The sequence below is a fragment of the Haemaphysalis longicornis genome, unplaced genomic scaffold (assembly GCF_048455015.1).
Source record: "Haemaphysalis longicornis isolate Haplotype H1 unplaced genomic scaffold, Haemaphysalis longicornis Haplotype H1 scaffold_6, whole genome shotgun sequence".
Classification (NCBI taxonomy): domain Eukaryota; kingdom Metazoa; phylum Arthropoda; class Arachnida; order Ixodida; family Ixodidae; genus Haemaphysalis; species Haemaphysalis longicornis.
The window spans coordinates 145187255-145199888 of NW_027526407.1; the positions used below are offsets into that span (position 1 = coordinate 145187255).

At 50.4% G+C, this 12634-nt stretch overlaps 1 protein-coding gene across 1 annotated transcript in view; it reads left to right on the forward strand.

Annotated features, from left to right (window-relative positions):
• The window catches only part of LOC144141176 (growth arrest-specific protein 2-like), a 273543-nt gene that overhangs the window by 119105 nt on the left and 141804 nt on the right, over nucleotides 1-12634 (forward strand). Inside the window, exons 2-3 of the mRNA XM_077672733.1 lie at nucleotides 4981-5393; nucleotides 7494-7635. Of these exons, the coding sequence (XP_077528859.1) occupies nucleotides 5178-5393; nucleotides 7494-7635 (358 nt within the window). The 5' untranslated portion in view covers nucleotides 4981-5177. The remainder of the gene's footprint in view (nucleotides 1-4980; nucleotides 5394-7493; nucleotides 7636-12634) is intronic.

Here is a 12634-nt window from a genome sequence, read left to right on the forward strand (position 1 = left end):
ATACCTTGTATTGCAACGGGGAATGAAGTAAGGCTATGTTCAGACTACCCTCGCAAAAGCCATATAGTGATCTATGGACGTAAAAAAAAGCGTTTCACACAGTTCGGTTGGCTGAGACGTGAAATGGCGTCATTGAAGTTATTGCGACAGTTACGGCAACAGTCTGAACCCGGCCGGAGACTCTTCTGGTCGGAGAAGTAGACCGGAAAAACGGTTGCGGTACGGTACATGGTACCCGTTACCGGACCGTACCGGGAAAGCTCGTTTTAAGAGTTATAGCAGACCGTAACTACCGGACATGCTACCGTGATTGGGAGCGACTTGGGTTGTACGTCGTTTGGCAATTCTTAGTGAGTCTGTGGCGTTTCCTGGGCTGAAATATTAGTTTTCAGTTCTCAAAAGCGCTAAAGGCAGTATTAAAAAAAATTACGCCCACCTCCCCTAGCGGGAACCCTGGTGTGATGCGACGCTGAGGAGGGTTCAACGCATACGGAGAGCAACCGTCGACCGAAAGGCCGCCGGAGCGCGGCACACCGGTTATATACGCAGCGCGCCCGAAGGAGAGGAGACCGCGGAAGAGAGAGTACTGCACATGCGCCGGCGCCAGTGTGTCTGCCGCGGCTATGACGCAACACAATCCACTTTAATACAATACAATACAATACAATACAATACAATACAATACAATACAATACAATACAATACAACACAATCCAAACCAATCCAATCCAATCCAATCCAACCCAACCCAACCCAAGCCAATCCATTCGAATCCAATCCAATACCCCTCGCGAGAGAGGGGCATCGGAGAGGAGAGGGGGTGAGCGGCGGAGAGCGCAGCTCGCGCGGCGAGGAGAATGGGGGAGGGGCGGACGACAACAACGCCGACGACGCTGCATGGACAAGGCGAGTGAATGAGATGCAGTCGCATCAATCACTTGTTGAAACCTAATTTTTCAATCCGTTCGACTAGGCGTGAGCCAAGCGTACGCCTATTAAACTCTTCCAAGGCGGCCGCCCGCTTTGGAAGGACGGACACGGTACGTCTCGGTACCGTCCGGCCAAGTCGCTCCGATTTATGGTAGGGTTCTGCGCATGCGTGGTGGCGTCCCTACGGTAGACGTTACCGTACCGGAACCGTTTTTTCGATCTGCTATAACTCTCTAATACTTCTGTCCTGTAGGAGCAGTATGATGTTCCGTATAAGGGACCGATGGCGAGAGGCGTGAACATTAGCGCGGCGATTGTGCTGGCATACATTGTGTATACGTGAATGTAAACTATGCCTCCACTTTGAATATTCGGGTCGCGGGTGCAGGTGTGAAGCCTCTGAGTTAAGGGCACGTGACATAGAAAATTGTATAAGAAACTCAATATAAAATGAGAATGTATAAACTGAAAATGTAACAGAGGTAATGCAGTACTGTTACGGATTGTCCGGAGATGTCTTTTTAGTGGTTCGATGTGCGTTAAGACAGCGCGAGAATTCGTAGTTACGCAACGTACATACGCGTCGTATCTGTTGGTACGTCTCATCTTCTGCTCGTCCGACCGAACACAAAATATCGGCTTTATGAAAGGGTTCTACTTGAAAATAAGAGCACTAAAATACTGTCGGAACATTCTGAATGTCGAATGCACGCTGTGCGTCGTCCGTTCTCCCCGTCGTCACCCTCTCGTCAGTTTATGCTTTTGTCGGGTGCTAATTTTTCAGAGCTTACCGTATTTGCATGGTTATAACGCGCCGTCGGTTGTAACGTGCAATAGAATTCAACACCCGGAAACCGCAGAAATAACTTGGCGCCGATTCTACCGCGCACATGAAGTAAGGCCCCTAACAGACGCCTCAAAATTGCACAAAGGCATTTAATTGAACACAAATCCACACAGGTTGTGTGTATCTAAAGCCATTCCGGGAAGCTTTGCATTTAAAAATGCGGTGCCTTAGTTTGTTTGCGCCAATCACAAACACACGAATCCCGGACACCTCATCCACAGGACGCTTCCAAATTCCCTTCCGTTTCCGCCAAGATTATTAATTTGCGCTTAAACGAAGACTTCATCTTTCATTGAACCACTTCGTCTCGGTTTAGAGTTGGCGGTTTCGACTTCGAAGGTTTCGAGTTTTGCGTCTGATTGTAGCGCGCGGGTATTTTTGTACGCCAATTTTCATAAAAACAAAGGTGCGTGTTAGAATCGTGCAAATACGGTATACCTCACTTTCGAATTTCAGAAATAATCACTTGACGAACGGAAGCCTGCTCCGTCGTGTTTCATATACCAACTCGCGTTCTTGCACCGTACACCACGGTGGAACGGGCCGCTGAGAATGAGTGTCGTCTTGGAGGCTCGGCGGCGGCGTGACGGACGACTCGAACGTCGCGGATCCCGTCGGCCTATTGTGCGTGGGCAACACAGCGGCGGAAGCGATGCACGCTGATCTCTCCTGCGCGAGAGAGACCGCATAAGCCAGCTGGGCGCACTGATCAACGATCGATTGTCTTCCGGTCTCGCTTGCACCGCGCCGCGAAGGAGGTTGTCTGTCGCTGCGTGATCTCCTTAGCGGGCTCTCCCAACCCGGCTGTGGAGATATCTGTCGGAACCCCAGCGGTTTATGCGTTCGGCTGAAGAGCTATACGTGCTTGATCCGTAGGTAGTACACGTCAACGGGATAGCGCACTGACAAAAAAACTCGTTTTCTCCACTGGAATCTCAAGCGTGTGGGTTGAGTCAGGGCCACTTGGGTGGCGGTTTATTCAAATCCTCGGCGAAGGTGGGATGCGTGGAAAGGCGAAACCCACGTGGCTATATTTTTTGAGCAGCCGCTGGTCTTTGTAGCGGCATGAGTACAGTGGACGTCAATCGAGTCCCACTCCCCCGTATGAATGCCCTCTCTAGCGCTTTTTCTGAATGCGAATTTCCGCCTTTAGTGTAGTGCTTGTCACTGATGTGGCTATGCGTATGCGAAGGAAGATGGTGCATCTCAACATTTATAAAGCACAGACAGGAAAGTGTGGGAAAAAATTAGTTAAAAGAAATCCTCACGTACGCGAGGAGTAGTATGACCTTCAGTATCTCAAGGCTGGAAGACGATATAGGAAGCAACGGAGTAATAACCAACTCGGAGTAAGACCATTTCTACCGATGTGATCTTCGCATTACCGAAAGGGGCCCAAAGCAACGTAAAGGCGAACAGTGCCTAACTACGTATTTTTAAAAGAAGGCTTGTTTTCTTAAGTACCGGCATCTAAGAACCGTCTAAGAACCAGCATCTAAGAGCCCCGGTTCTTAGATGCCGGTGCTTTTAGATGCCGCCATAGATCCTAGATCTATGGCGGCATTTAAGAATCCAAACAAGCCTTCTTTTAAAAATGAGTAGTTAGGCACTGTTCGCCTTTACGTTGCTTTGGACCTTTTTTTTTTACCCAGTTTTTTGCCCTTCTAACGGTCGTGTGAGATGATGATGCCGTTGTTTACCTTCTCGGAGCGGTGTATGAGGTAAGTCGTGTGCGGGGGGAGTTCGTCATCTCGTGGCTTCATGCCCATTCGTGATGCGGTACGCACAGGCAGAAACACGTCTCAACACTCTCATTCGGGGCTCAGTGAGGTTTCATGCACTCAGACGTGTTTATGGAAAAAGTATTTCCGAAATTTTCTTAGCTGAAGGTTTTTTTTTTATTTATTAAAGTAACCATGACATGTGAACTATTCGCGTACGAACTGAGTTTTTTTTTTTTTTTTTCGTTATATGAGCGTGTGCAAGCACTGCCTTGTCAAGGAAGTTGATTCCATCTGACGGCATGAGGGAAAAATTTAGGAGCCATCCCACTCTGAAGATTGGTGGGCCAGGGAAGCTTTTTAGCAAACGGCTAGGCAGGTGGCAGGTAATTTAGGCGAAAGGCAAGTATTATTTCTTTCGAGCGTGAACGGCCGTTGGCCCTCAGAAAGAATTTGGAGTCTCGAACGCGATACATACACGCAACCGTAGCCGTAAATGTTGCCGTAGTTTGAACTCGGTTAAGCCTAGTTGGTCGAGCGAAAGATCGGTTTTCGTGCCGAGAGCGCGCAGTGAACGCGAGACAGGGCACAGACGCTGCGCGGCACAGTGCCGCAGGGGCGCATGCGCAGTGAAGTTTGATGGAGTGAGAGCCTTTTCCTGTATCATTTACTTATGGTACACTCCCTTAATCATTCCCTTTATCTCTCTCTTCGCAACCTTCCCTCGGAATGAACGAGTGATTAGACGCTTTCACTGCGGAATCCGTTTGCTTTGCGGATTTAGTTTGGCTTCCGTCGGCGCGGAGAACCGCACGTGTGCTTCGTTGACCTTGACCGCACGAGGCGCTTGCTTGAAGGTCAGAAGGACGCTGCAGACATTTGGTTTGTGCCTGAGTAATAAGGTTCGCTTAGGCTATAGCTTTGTGGCTTAAGAAGAACAAAGCAGACGTCGGTGCCTGGTGTCAGCAAATATAATTTTGAATAACCTGCTCGGCTGGACAGGAAGGAGACAGCACGTTTCTGGCATTCGGTTTTTCCCCCGCTGATTACAAAGAAGTGCGCTCGCATGGCTTGTGTTGCTCCAGCGCTACGTCGTTGTTATAGTTGGGCTGTCAAACGCCATGTGCTGTCAAACACCATGTGTGGCCAGCGTAACCGCGGCCTTAAAAGCCGTGCTGGTGGTATGTTGCACACTGTACATATGCTGTTTTGGCGCCGTATATGACTTGATCGTGCCTCATGTGGCTCATTGCGCCCTTGGCTGTCGAAGCCACGTTTGCAACGTTCAATGCTAATGGGGATTCATATTAATCATATATTCGTCATATATTCGTCTTTTACGTATGGCTAAGCACGAAACCAATCTTGCAGCTTGTCAGTGGTAATTGCTGTTTCCCATTTTACACCATATGAACAAGACATGTACAGTGTTGGACGATTAGGCATGTTCGGTACATGTTCCCCCTCTCTTCTTCTGCGCAGGTTAGCGACGCATAAAAGCTGGCCGGTGGCGCACCGTCCCTGGATCACCAGGAGACCCCGCGAGGGAAGCAGCGAAGCCGGCGAAACCATGAGCCTCGCTCGGACCAGTAGGCGGAGGTTGCGCCAATGTGACCAGCTGGAGACAACGTGAGCGAGTGAGCACCTCGTCAGAACCAAGCCACAGCCAGCGGCCGACCATGGGTAGCAGTGGACCCGCGGTGCGCTGGACTACCACGTTCGCCGACGGCAACGCCGGCGCTGCAGCCGCCGCCAGAAACGGCGGTCTGCGCAACGGCGGCAGCGGCGTCAACATCAACGGCGGCAGCCGAGACGCAGGCCACGCCCCCTGGCGGAGGGTGAGCGGCGACTTCTGCATCGACCTCGCCAAAGAGAACGCCCACAAGCAGCACCCGGTACGTGGCCTTATGATACATGTGCTGCACGAGCGTTTGACAGGACGTTTCAGTCGAACGGCATTCGAAATCTCAAATGGCACTCAAACTGGAAGGAGTTCCGCCGATCTACTCGACAATCTTCAAAAGCAGTCGAAAGTTTCCGCGTTCACCCGCCGGGTTTTGGTGTCACCGCTGCTACGCTTTATCGTTCTCGACATAAACAAATTAACTGTAGAGTCGAAATGACAAAAAGAAAAAAAAACATTTATTAAGCATAAAATTGATAACAACCTGTAAACGCGCACAAAACATGCACAAAACAGGCAGTTTTATTTTAATTTTTTTTCGCACCGCCGGTGTCGAGAGTACGAAGCTACCTTTTAATCGTAGAACGAGTGATAAAAACAAAAAACAAGAGAAAAATTTGAAAGTGCGGGTACTTTAAAAACGAACTTTTACTCGTAAATAATTGTTTTTGTAATTACGACATGCGGAAACTGCGTTTGCGTTTCAAAGGCCTTTGAGAACCTCAAAGGTCGTTGGTGGTGCTCCTTTGACTCAAATGGCATTTCAACCGAATGCATTTGAAAAACTTCGTGCAGCAGCTGAAAGGTGGCATTTGAGTCAAGTGACTTTCGACTCAAAGGCCTTCGAAACGCTCGTGCAGCACGGGTATTAAAGGGGACTTCGTTGAATTTGAAAGAATCTACTCTTCAGGACACCTCACGCAGCTCCATTCCGACCACCAAAGACATTTTGTGACCGAAAAAAACGGAAGGAGGGTTGAAAAACTTTCAAATTTCGCGCTGCAGTGACGTGTTATGGGCAGGAGTGACGTCATATGGTCCAGCACTAAAAAGTGTTATCGGTGTAATAGCTGCGCGTTAGCATCCAAGTGATGCGATCAAACAGAATTTGAGGCCCCGTTACAATCTCACAGCCATGTTTCTTGGTCATTTGTTAGTTTGGCGGACACCAATCGCACGAGCGAGATTTTGTGACGTCACAAAAAATGCGGGAGTAGCTAGGGAGTCGCCAACTGCTTTACGTGTTTTCATTAGTGTCTCCATTATTCGTCCGGAGTTTGCGACAAAATTGGTGTCATTGTTATCGGGACAAGGGAGTATTTCCAATGAACCAAGTCTGTATGACAAAACCGATCCTGTTTCCTTCATGCGTGTCCCTCACCGCTGCCGCAACTGTTTTCGGATACGGAAAACGCGTGCGAAAACGCCTCGCTTTCCGCACATGTGTTTGTCGCTTTACAGTGCTGCGCCTACGCCATATGCGCAGTCACCGTTGCAGGCGGCCAAAATGCGAAACGGGGCCGTTATGTGTTTCACTTTCGGACCAAATGGTTTTTCACACTCAGAACCGTTTGCACACTCGCACACGAGAATTTTTGGCTGAAGCGCTGCCTTAATTAAAAAAAAAATAAACGTGTGTCATTCCACTCTGTGAAGATGGATGACCAGCGCAGCTTTTTAAAAAAAGCACGCAAGGGGACACAGAATTAAGGTGCAAAGTTGCCGTACTTGAACGCGGTTATGGGAAGTTCGTCGAGCGATAGCTCGGGTTTCGCGCCGAGAGCGGGCATTGAACGCGCACACAATGGCACCGCAAGACAACACACAGACGCTTCTCGGTGCAGTCGCCGCTCCAAGCGCCAAGCGCTGGGAACTTGGTTGCACCCAGCGCCTCCTCGCATCATCTGCCCAAGGGACGCACCCTTACTCTTTCTGTTTCACCCCCTCTGCCCTGCTTTCCTTGCAACGAACGAGCGAATAGACACTTTCACTCCGCGCAAGAGGACGAGGCGCTTGTATAACCTTGGCTGAGCGTGAAGGTCAGATGGACGCTATGCGAGGAAAGATCCGTTTTCCGAGTTTCACCTGCAAAACGGACGTCTCAAAGCCCCGCTTAAAATGCTCAACCACAGTGCGAACAAAGTGCTTTCTTGGTTAGCAGTAAATGTGTCCGACTGCAGCCACTACAGCAAAGTTGGTTATTATTTCTGCGAACATTCAAAGTTTTGTAGAGCTTCGCCTGACAAAAGCTGTCGCGCGTATAGGTTTTTAGTAACGGACGTTGTCACTGCTTTGTTCCTCGCTGTTGCAGGTGAAGCCCCGTTGTAACAGTGCCACGGCCGCCCACCGTGCCCGGGACGTGGACGAGTTCTACCTAAGGGTCACCAAGCGGCAGGAAGAGCACCTCATACCTCTCAAGGAAGACCTGGCCGACTGGCTCAACAAGTCGCTCGGTGAGTCGCTCACTGGGACGCTATACTTGTTGCTATCCGGACTATTCTTCGTTGCGGTGACACTGCGGCAGCGCTGATGCATGTGCAAGGCCTGTGCGAAGAATGTTCACAGGAATGAGCAGTAGAAAAAAGAATGGGTCAGGTTTAACACTTCTAAACGTTATCACAGCGAAATGTTTGTTTGGTTTGGTTTTGCCGCACAGTGGGGCTATTCGATTAAGTCTTGGTCAGCCTCGGGAGAGCGCAGCGGTTTGAGATAGGTGGCGAAGCAGTGGAAGTGGTGAGCGAATTATCTACTTAGGCCAAGTAGTGACCCCGGTTTCCAACCATTAGGCAGACGTAATTAGAAGGATAAGAATGGGGTGGAGTGCATTCGGCAGGCATCCTCAGATAATGAATGCAGCCTACTATCGTCGCTGAGGGTGTATGACAGCTTCATATTACCGGTACTCACCTACGGGGCAGAAACTTGGAGGCTCACTAACAGGGTTGAACTTAAACTGAGGACGACTCGGCGAGCAATGGAATGGAAGCTGATAGGAGTAACATTAAGGGACAAGAATAGAGCGGAGTTGGTCAGGGAACAAACGCGTGTTAAGGACATATTAGCAGAAATTAAGAAGAAGAAATTGGTGTGGGCAGGGTATGTGATGCGGTGGCAAGGTAATTCGTTGGTCATTGAGGGTAACATAGTGGATCCCTAGAGAAGGGAAGCGTTGTAGGGGTGGCAGAAAGTTAGATGGGCAGATGAGATCAAGAAGTTTGCGGAGATACATTGGTCGCCGTTAGCACAGGACCGGGATGATTGGAGATCTATGGGAGAGGCCTTTGCCGGCAAGTGGGCGTATACAGGTTTGTGATGATGATGATGTTGATGACACCGTGGACCCCTCGAGTAGCATTCCGGCCTTCCTTTTTTCCATTAATCTCTAAGGCGTGGGGAATCCACGGCTGCCCGCTGACTCTCCGAGGTAAGTCCGAGACTGCAAATGAAATAGCCGCAATGTTTCATAAAGGGTAGTTTGCTGGGTGACGTGAAGTTCAGCCTGTCGCTTGCGCAGTGGCGCTCGCACAGACGGCACGGCCGGCGCGCCGTCCACGGCGAGAGTGGGCGACCAATCGCCGGCGAAGCAGCCGGTAAATCCTCGCTTGATCACGTGGTACCGCAGCGGTAAGCGGCGTTGCCATGCCTCTCCGCAGCAGATCACGTGGCGTGATGTCACACCTGCCACGCTTGCACCCCGGCGGTGGCCCAAGGTCATTGCGACGCGGTGAATGACCTTGCGAGACACGGCGTAATAGACCTTTGGCTCTGATAACCTCGCAATCCGTATTCCAGAGTCCCGTTGCTTGCCTGCTCAGAATACGGCATTGGTGGTCTTTCCCGTATCACTTTCGTGGTGTCGTTTGAGTTTTGTGGGGTCAGAATAGCGGTGACCGTGAAGAATGAGGCTCTTTCCCGCAACCGACACGCGGTTTAGTTTTTACAGCTGAGCTGACCATGGCAAGGATCCGAGATATTGCGGCATCCGCGCGAGAAACTCTCCCCCAAATAGTGAAAGAGTCAATGACAACAGCAAACGCATATCACCCCTAGCGTAGCAGCTGTGTGTCTCTGTGATTGTATGACGTATTGCGAAACGTAGTGTGTACCTGACCGAACATAACCACCGTCGTCCCTGGAGCCATTTCATTGGCGGCGTACTACGGCGACAACACTGCCATCGTCACTAGCGTCCCAAAATAAAAGAGACGGAAAGAAAAGTTTCGAAAGAAAACAGGGGGCAAATGGTGTCTCCGTATTCTCACAAACTATATGCGTCGTAATCACATAGGTACGTTAATAGTCTAACGTAGACTTATCGCGGAATTTTCAAATGGGGAACAAGAGCTGGACAAACAACCATGGCAGCTGTGCTGCTTAAACCTTCTGCTTAAACCTGTGCTGCTTCTGTGCTGCTTAAACCTGTGCTGCTTAAACCTGTGCTGCTTAAATACCACCGGACGGCCGGTGGTATTTTACGTATACGCATGCATACACGCAACGTATTGTCCGACGTATTAACGTCGTACTAACGAAGCAAGGTGGAGCGGTGTCTAGCTTTAAACAGTAACTTCCGGTAAAACGCGACAACCGGGAACTGTCAACATGACAATACAGTCGAACCTCGCTATAACGAAATAGTAGTATCGGGGTGGTAAATTATTTCGTTATATTCGATATTCGTTGTAACAGTAGAGGGAAAAATCGACTAAAGTCGGCAGTGTAGCTCGCGCTAAAATCCATGATACTAAAACGCATTATTCTAGGCTTGGAGCCCGCTACGGATGAGGTAATCCTTACCTGACTCCTTGTGGCATTTCAAACTAAAGGGACCGGAACATGACAGCGTGAAATGACAACAGAATAAAGTTCGTTTGACGAAACAGGCCTGCGTTGTTATTTAGTATTATTATTATTTTGAACAAGGGTGTGATCATCGTCTAGCGGCTTTTTACGGTACTGCAGAACGAATTTTTCCAGTTTCCCCGAACATAGGGCCTTTTCTGCTGGTGTAGCTTTAATGACTATTAAAGCATTGTTGTGTTATCTTGTACTTCTTTATTTTGCTTTTTTTATGCCAGTTTCGAGCCTCGCGCGAACCACATATTTCCAAGTTATAGCCGATACCGCGCACGTGTCTCGTAGTTTCGATTTCGTTATAAAAAGAATGAGTCACTGAAATAAAGCGTGAGCAACCAAAGCTCGTATTTAGTTCGCTATAGTCGCTAATTGGCTATATCAATGTTTCTTATAAGGAGGTTCGGCTGTATAGCATTTTGTCATTTTGAGTCTGGCGGACTTTTATGGTAGAAACTAGGACACCTGAAGGCACCAGCGCTCGCAAACAAACGGTTACGTGAGCACAGGGCGCAACAGGCTGCCATCAGGTAGGTCTGCCGTAACGTGGGGGCTTCTTCGATTTCTTCCGACGGCTTCGGTAAGCGCGTCACGCACTCTACACCTACTGGAACGCCCACTCCGCAGCCGCCGGATAACAAACACTACCGAGGGCGTTGCAAGCCGGATGACCTGGACGGTGCATTTTCTATCGCGACTGCATCGTCAGTTCCGGGCGGGGCTATCAAAGTGTGTTGACGTCTGCGATTACAAGCTTCCGACGGGGCGTTATTTTTATATCTTCGTGCAGTGAATGTGATGAGCCAGAGCGGCTTAAATTTAAGAGGGCCTGGTTTCCGTCGCAGAATGAAGTTGCGGCATGCTGCAAGCAAATTCTTTGCGCGAAATGTTGGCTTCACGCGAAAGTTAGTTCGGAAGCTATTTTGCTCGTGCAGCGCAAAAAACATACAGGCGAGCCCGCTTATAACGAACACAACGGGAAACCGAAATCACTTCGTTATATCCGCTTTTCGCTATATCTGGACAGAAAATATATGTATACCAATGGTAAAGGGAAACGAAGATTTGTTCGTTATAGCCGCTATATCGTTATAACCGGGTTCGCTATAAGTGGGCTATACTGCAGTGCAGGAAGGGGTGACGGCCGCGAAGTTATGGATCACCGATGCCAACTAGCCCAGGCCTAGTGTCACTACACGAGGTTTCAGAGTATCGGCACTCTTTTCACCTATTGTTCCGTGGCGCCGCCATTTTGTTGTTTCTGCGTTTTCTGTCGGTTCTTTGTGGTAGTCTCAGCTTGACCTCCCTGCTCTGGGGGTATACGCGCGACTGGTGTCGTTCCGAACGCGAATCAAAGATAACGCGCTTCGCAGCGTTTCAGCTGCCGAAGAGTGTCCGAAGATGCCGTGTTGCTGTGTTGTTTACAATTGAGCACGGAGATAAGGTCAGTTTGAGCGACTCTCTCCGGTCCCGCTACAGTGTGGCCCCCATCCCGCGAAACATGAACCCTGCCTTCCATCAAGAACGCCGCCTTGCCCGGGTCAAGGCCTTACACAAGGCCCATGCTTCGCACCCTGTACGTCGACGCAGCGGAATATCCCGACCGTGCAGCCTGCGTCGCCGTAGTCAACTCCCGAGGAGACTCTGTTGCTTCGTGCTCGGTCTCCACGCCTCACCCTGAAGTTGGTGAAGGAGTCGCCATTGCCCTGGCCCTTACAGCTGCCCCGGCCTCTGCAATTATCTCCGACTCGCAGACGGCTCTTCGGAACTTTGCGACGGGTCGTGTATCCCCCATCACCGCACGAATCCTGCAGACGGCACCGAATCCGCCTGCCCATTGTCCACGCCTAATATGGACTCCGGCCCATTCGTCCCTTCCGGGTAACGAGCTGGCTAACGAGGGAGCCCGAGATTTCTGCTGCCGGGATGCCTCGGATGCTGCCTCTCCACCTCGGGCGGGAGGGAGGGAGGGATCGCCTGGTTACGTATCGGGAAATAACGCAGCACTACCGCCTTAATCGGACGCACTTCCCCGGCCCCGCTCCCACCTTAAAGCTTAGGCAGTGTGTCCAGTGGCGTCGGCTGCAAACTAGCACCTTCCCACATCCCGCATTGTGCGGGTTGTGGGAAGGTGTTACCTCCACTTCCCCACGCGATACTGCCACACGTGCACGTGGTGCGGCGCGCCTTTCGCTTCCCTCCACCACATAGTGGGCGCGTGCCCCTCAAAACCCCCTCTGCATGCTACTCTGTCCCTGCCCCTTACCACTCTGGAGCAATGGGAGGCTACGCTGCTCAGCTCCGACCCACAAGTGCAAGAGTGTGTAATCCAGCTGGCCGAACTCGCCGCTAGGGCCCACGGGCTCTTGGCCGTCGACTAGGGTACTGTAGTGTGCCAGTGCTCCCAGCCGGTGCCGCTTTCTTAACAGCTTTGGATGAATAAAGTTTTCACCACCACCACCTCGTCCAAGTTAGCGGTGAGGCCGCAGAAGTGTCAATCTGGCAACACTGGTAGACAACAAAACGGCCGCCGTTGATACCTTGCGTGCCTGCGCAACGGTACTCTGTATCTTATCTAGTGACACTACCCAAACTCAT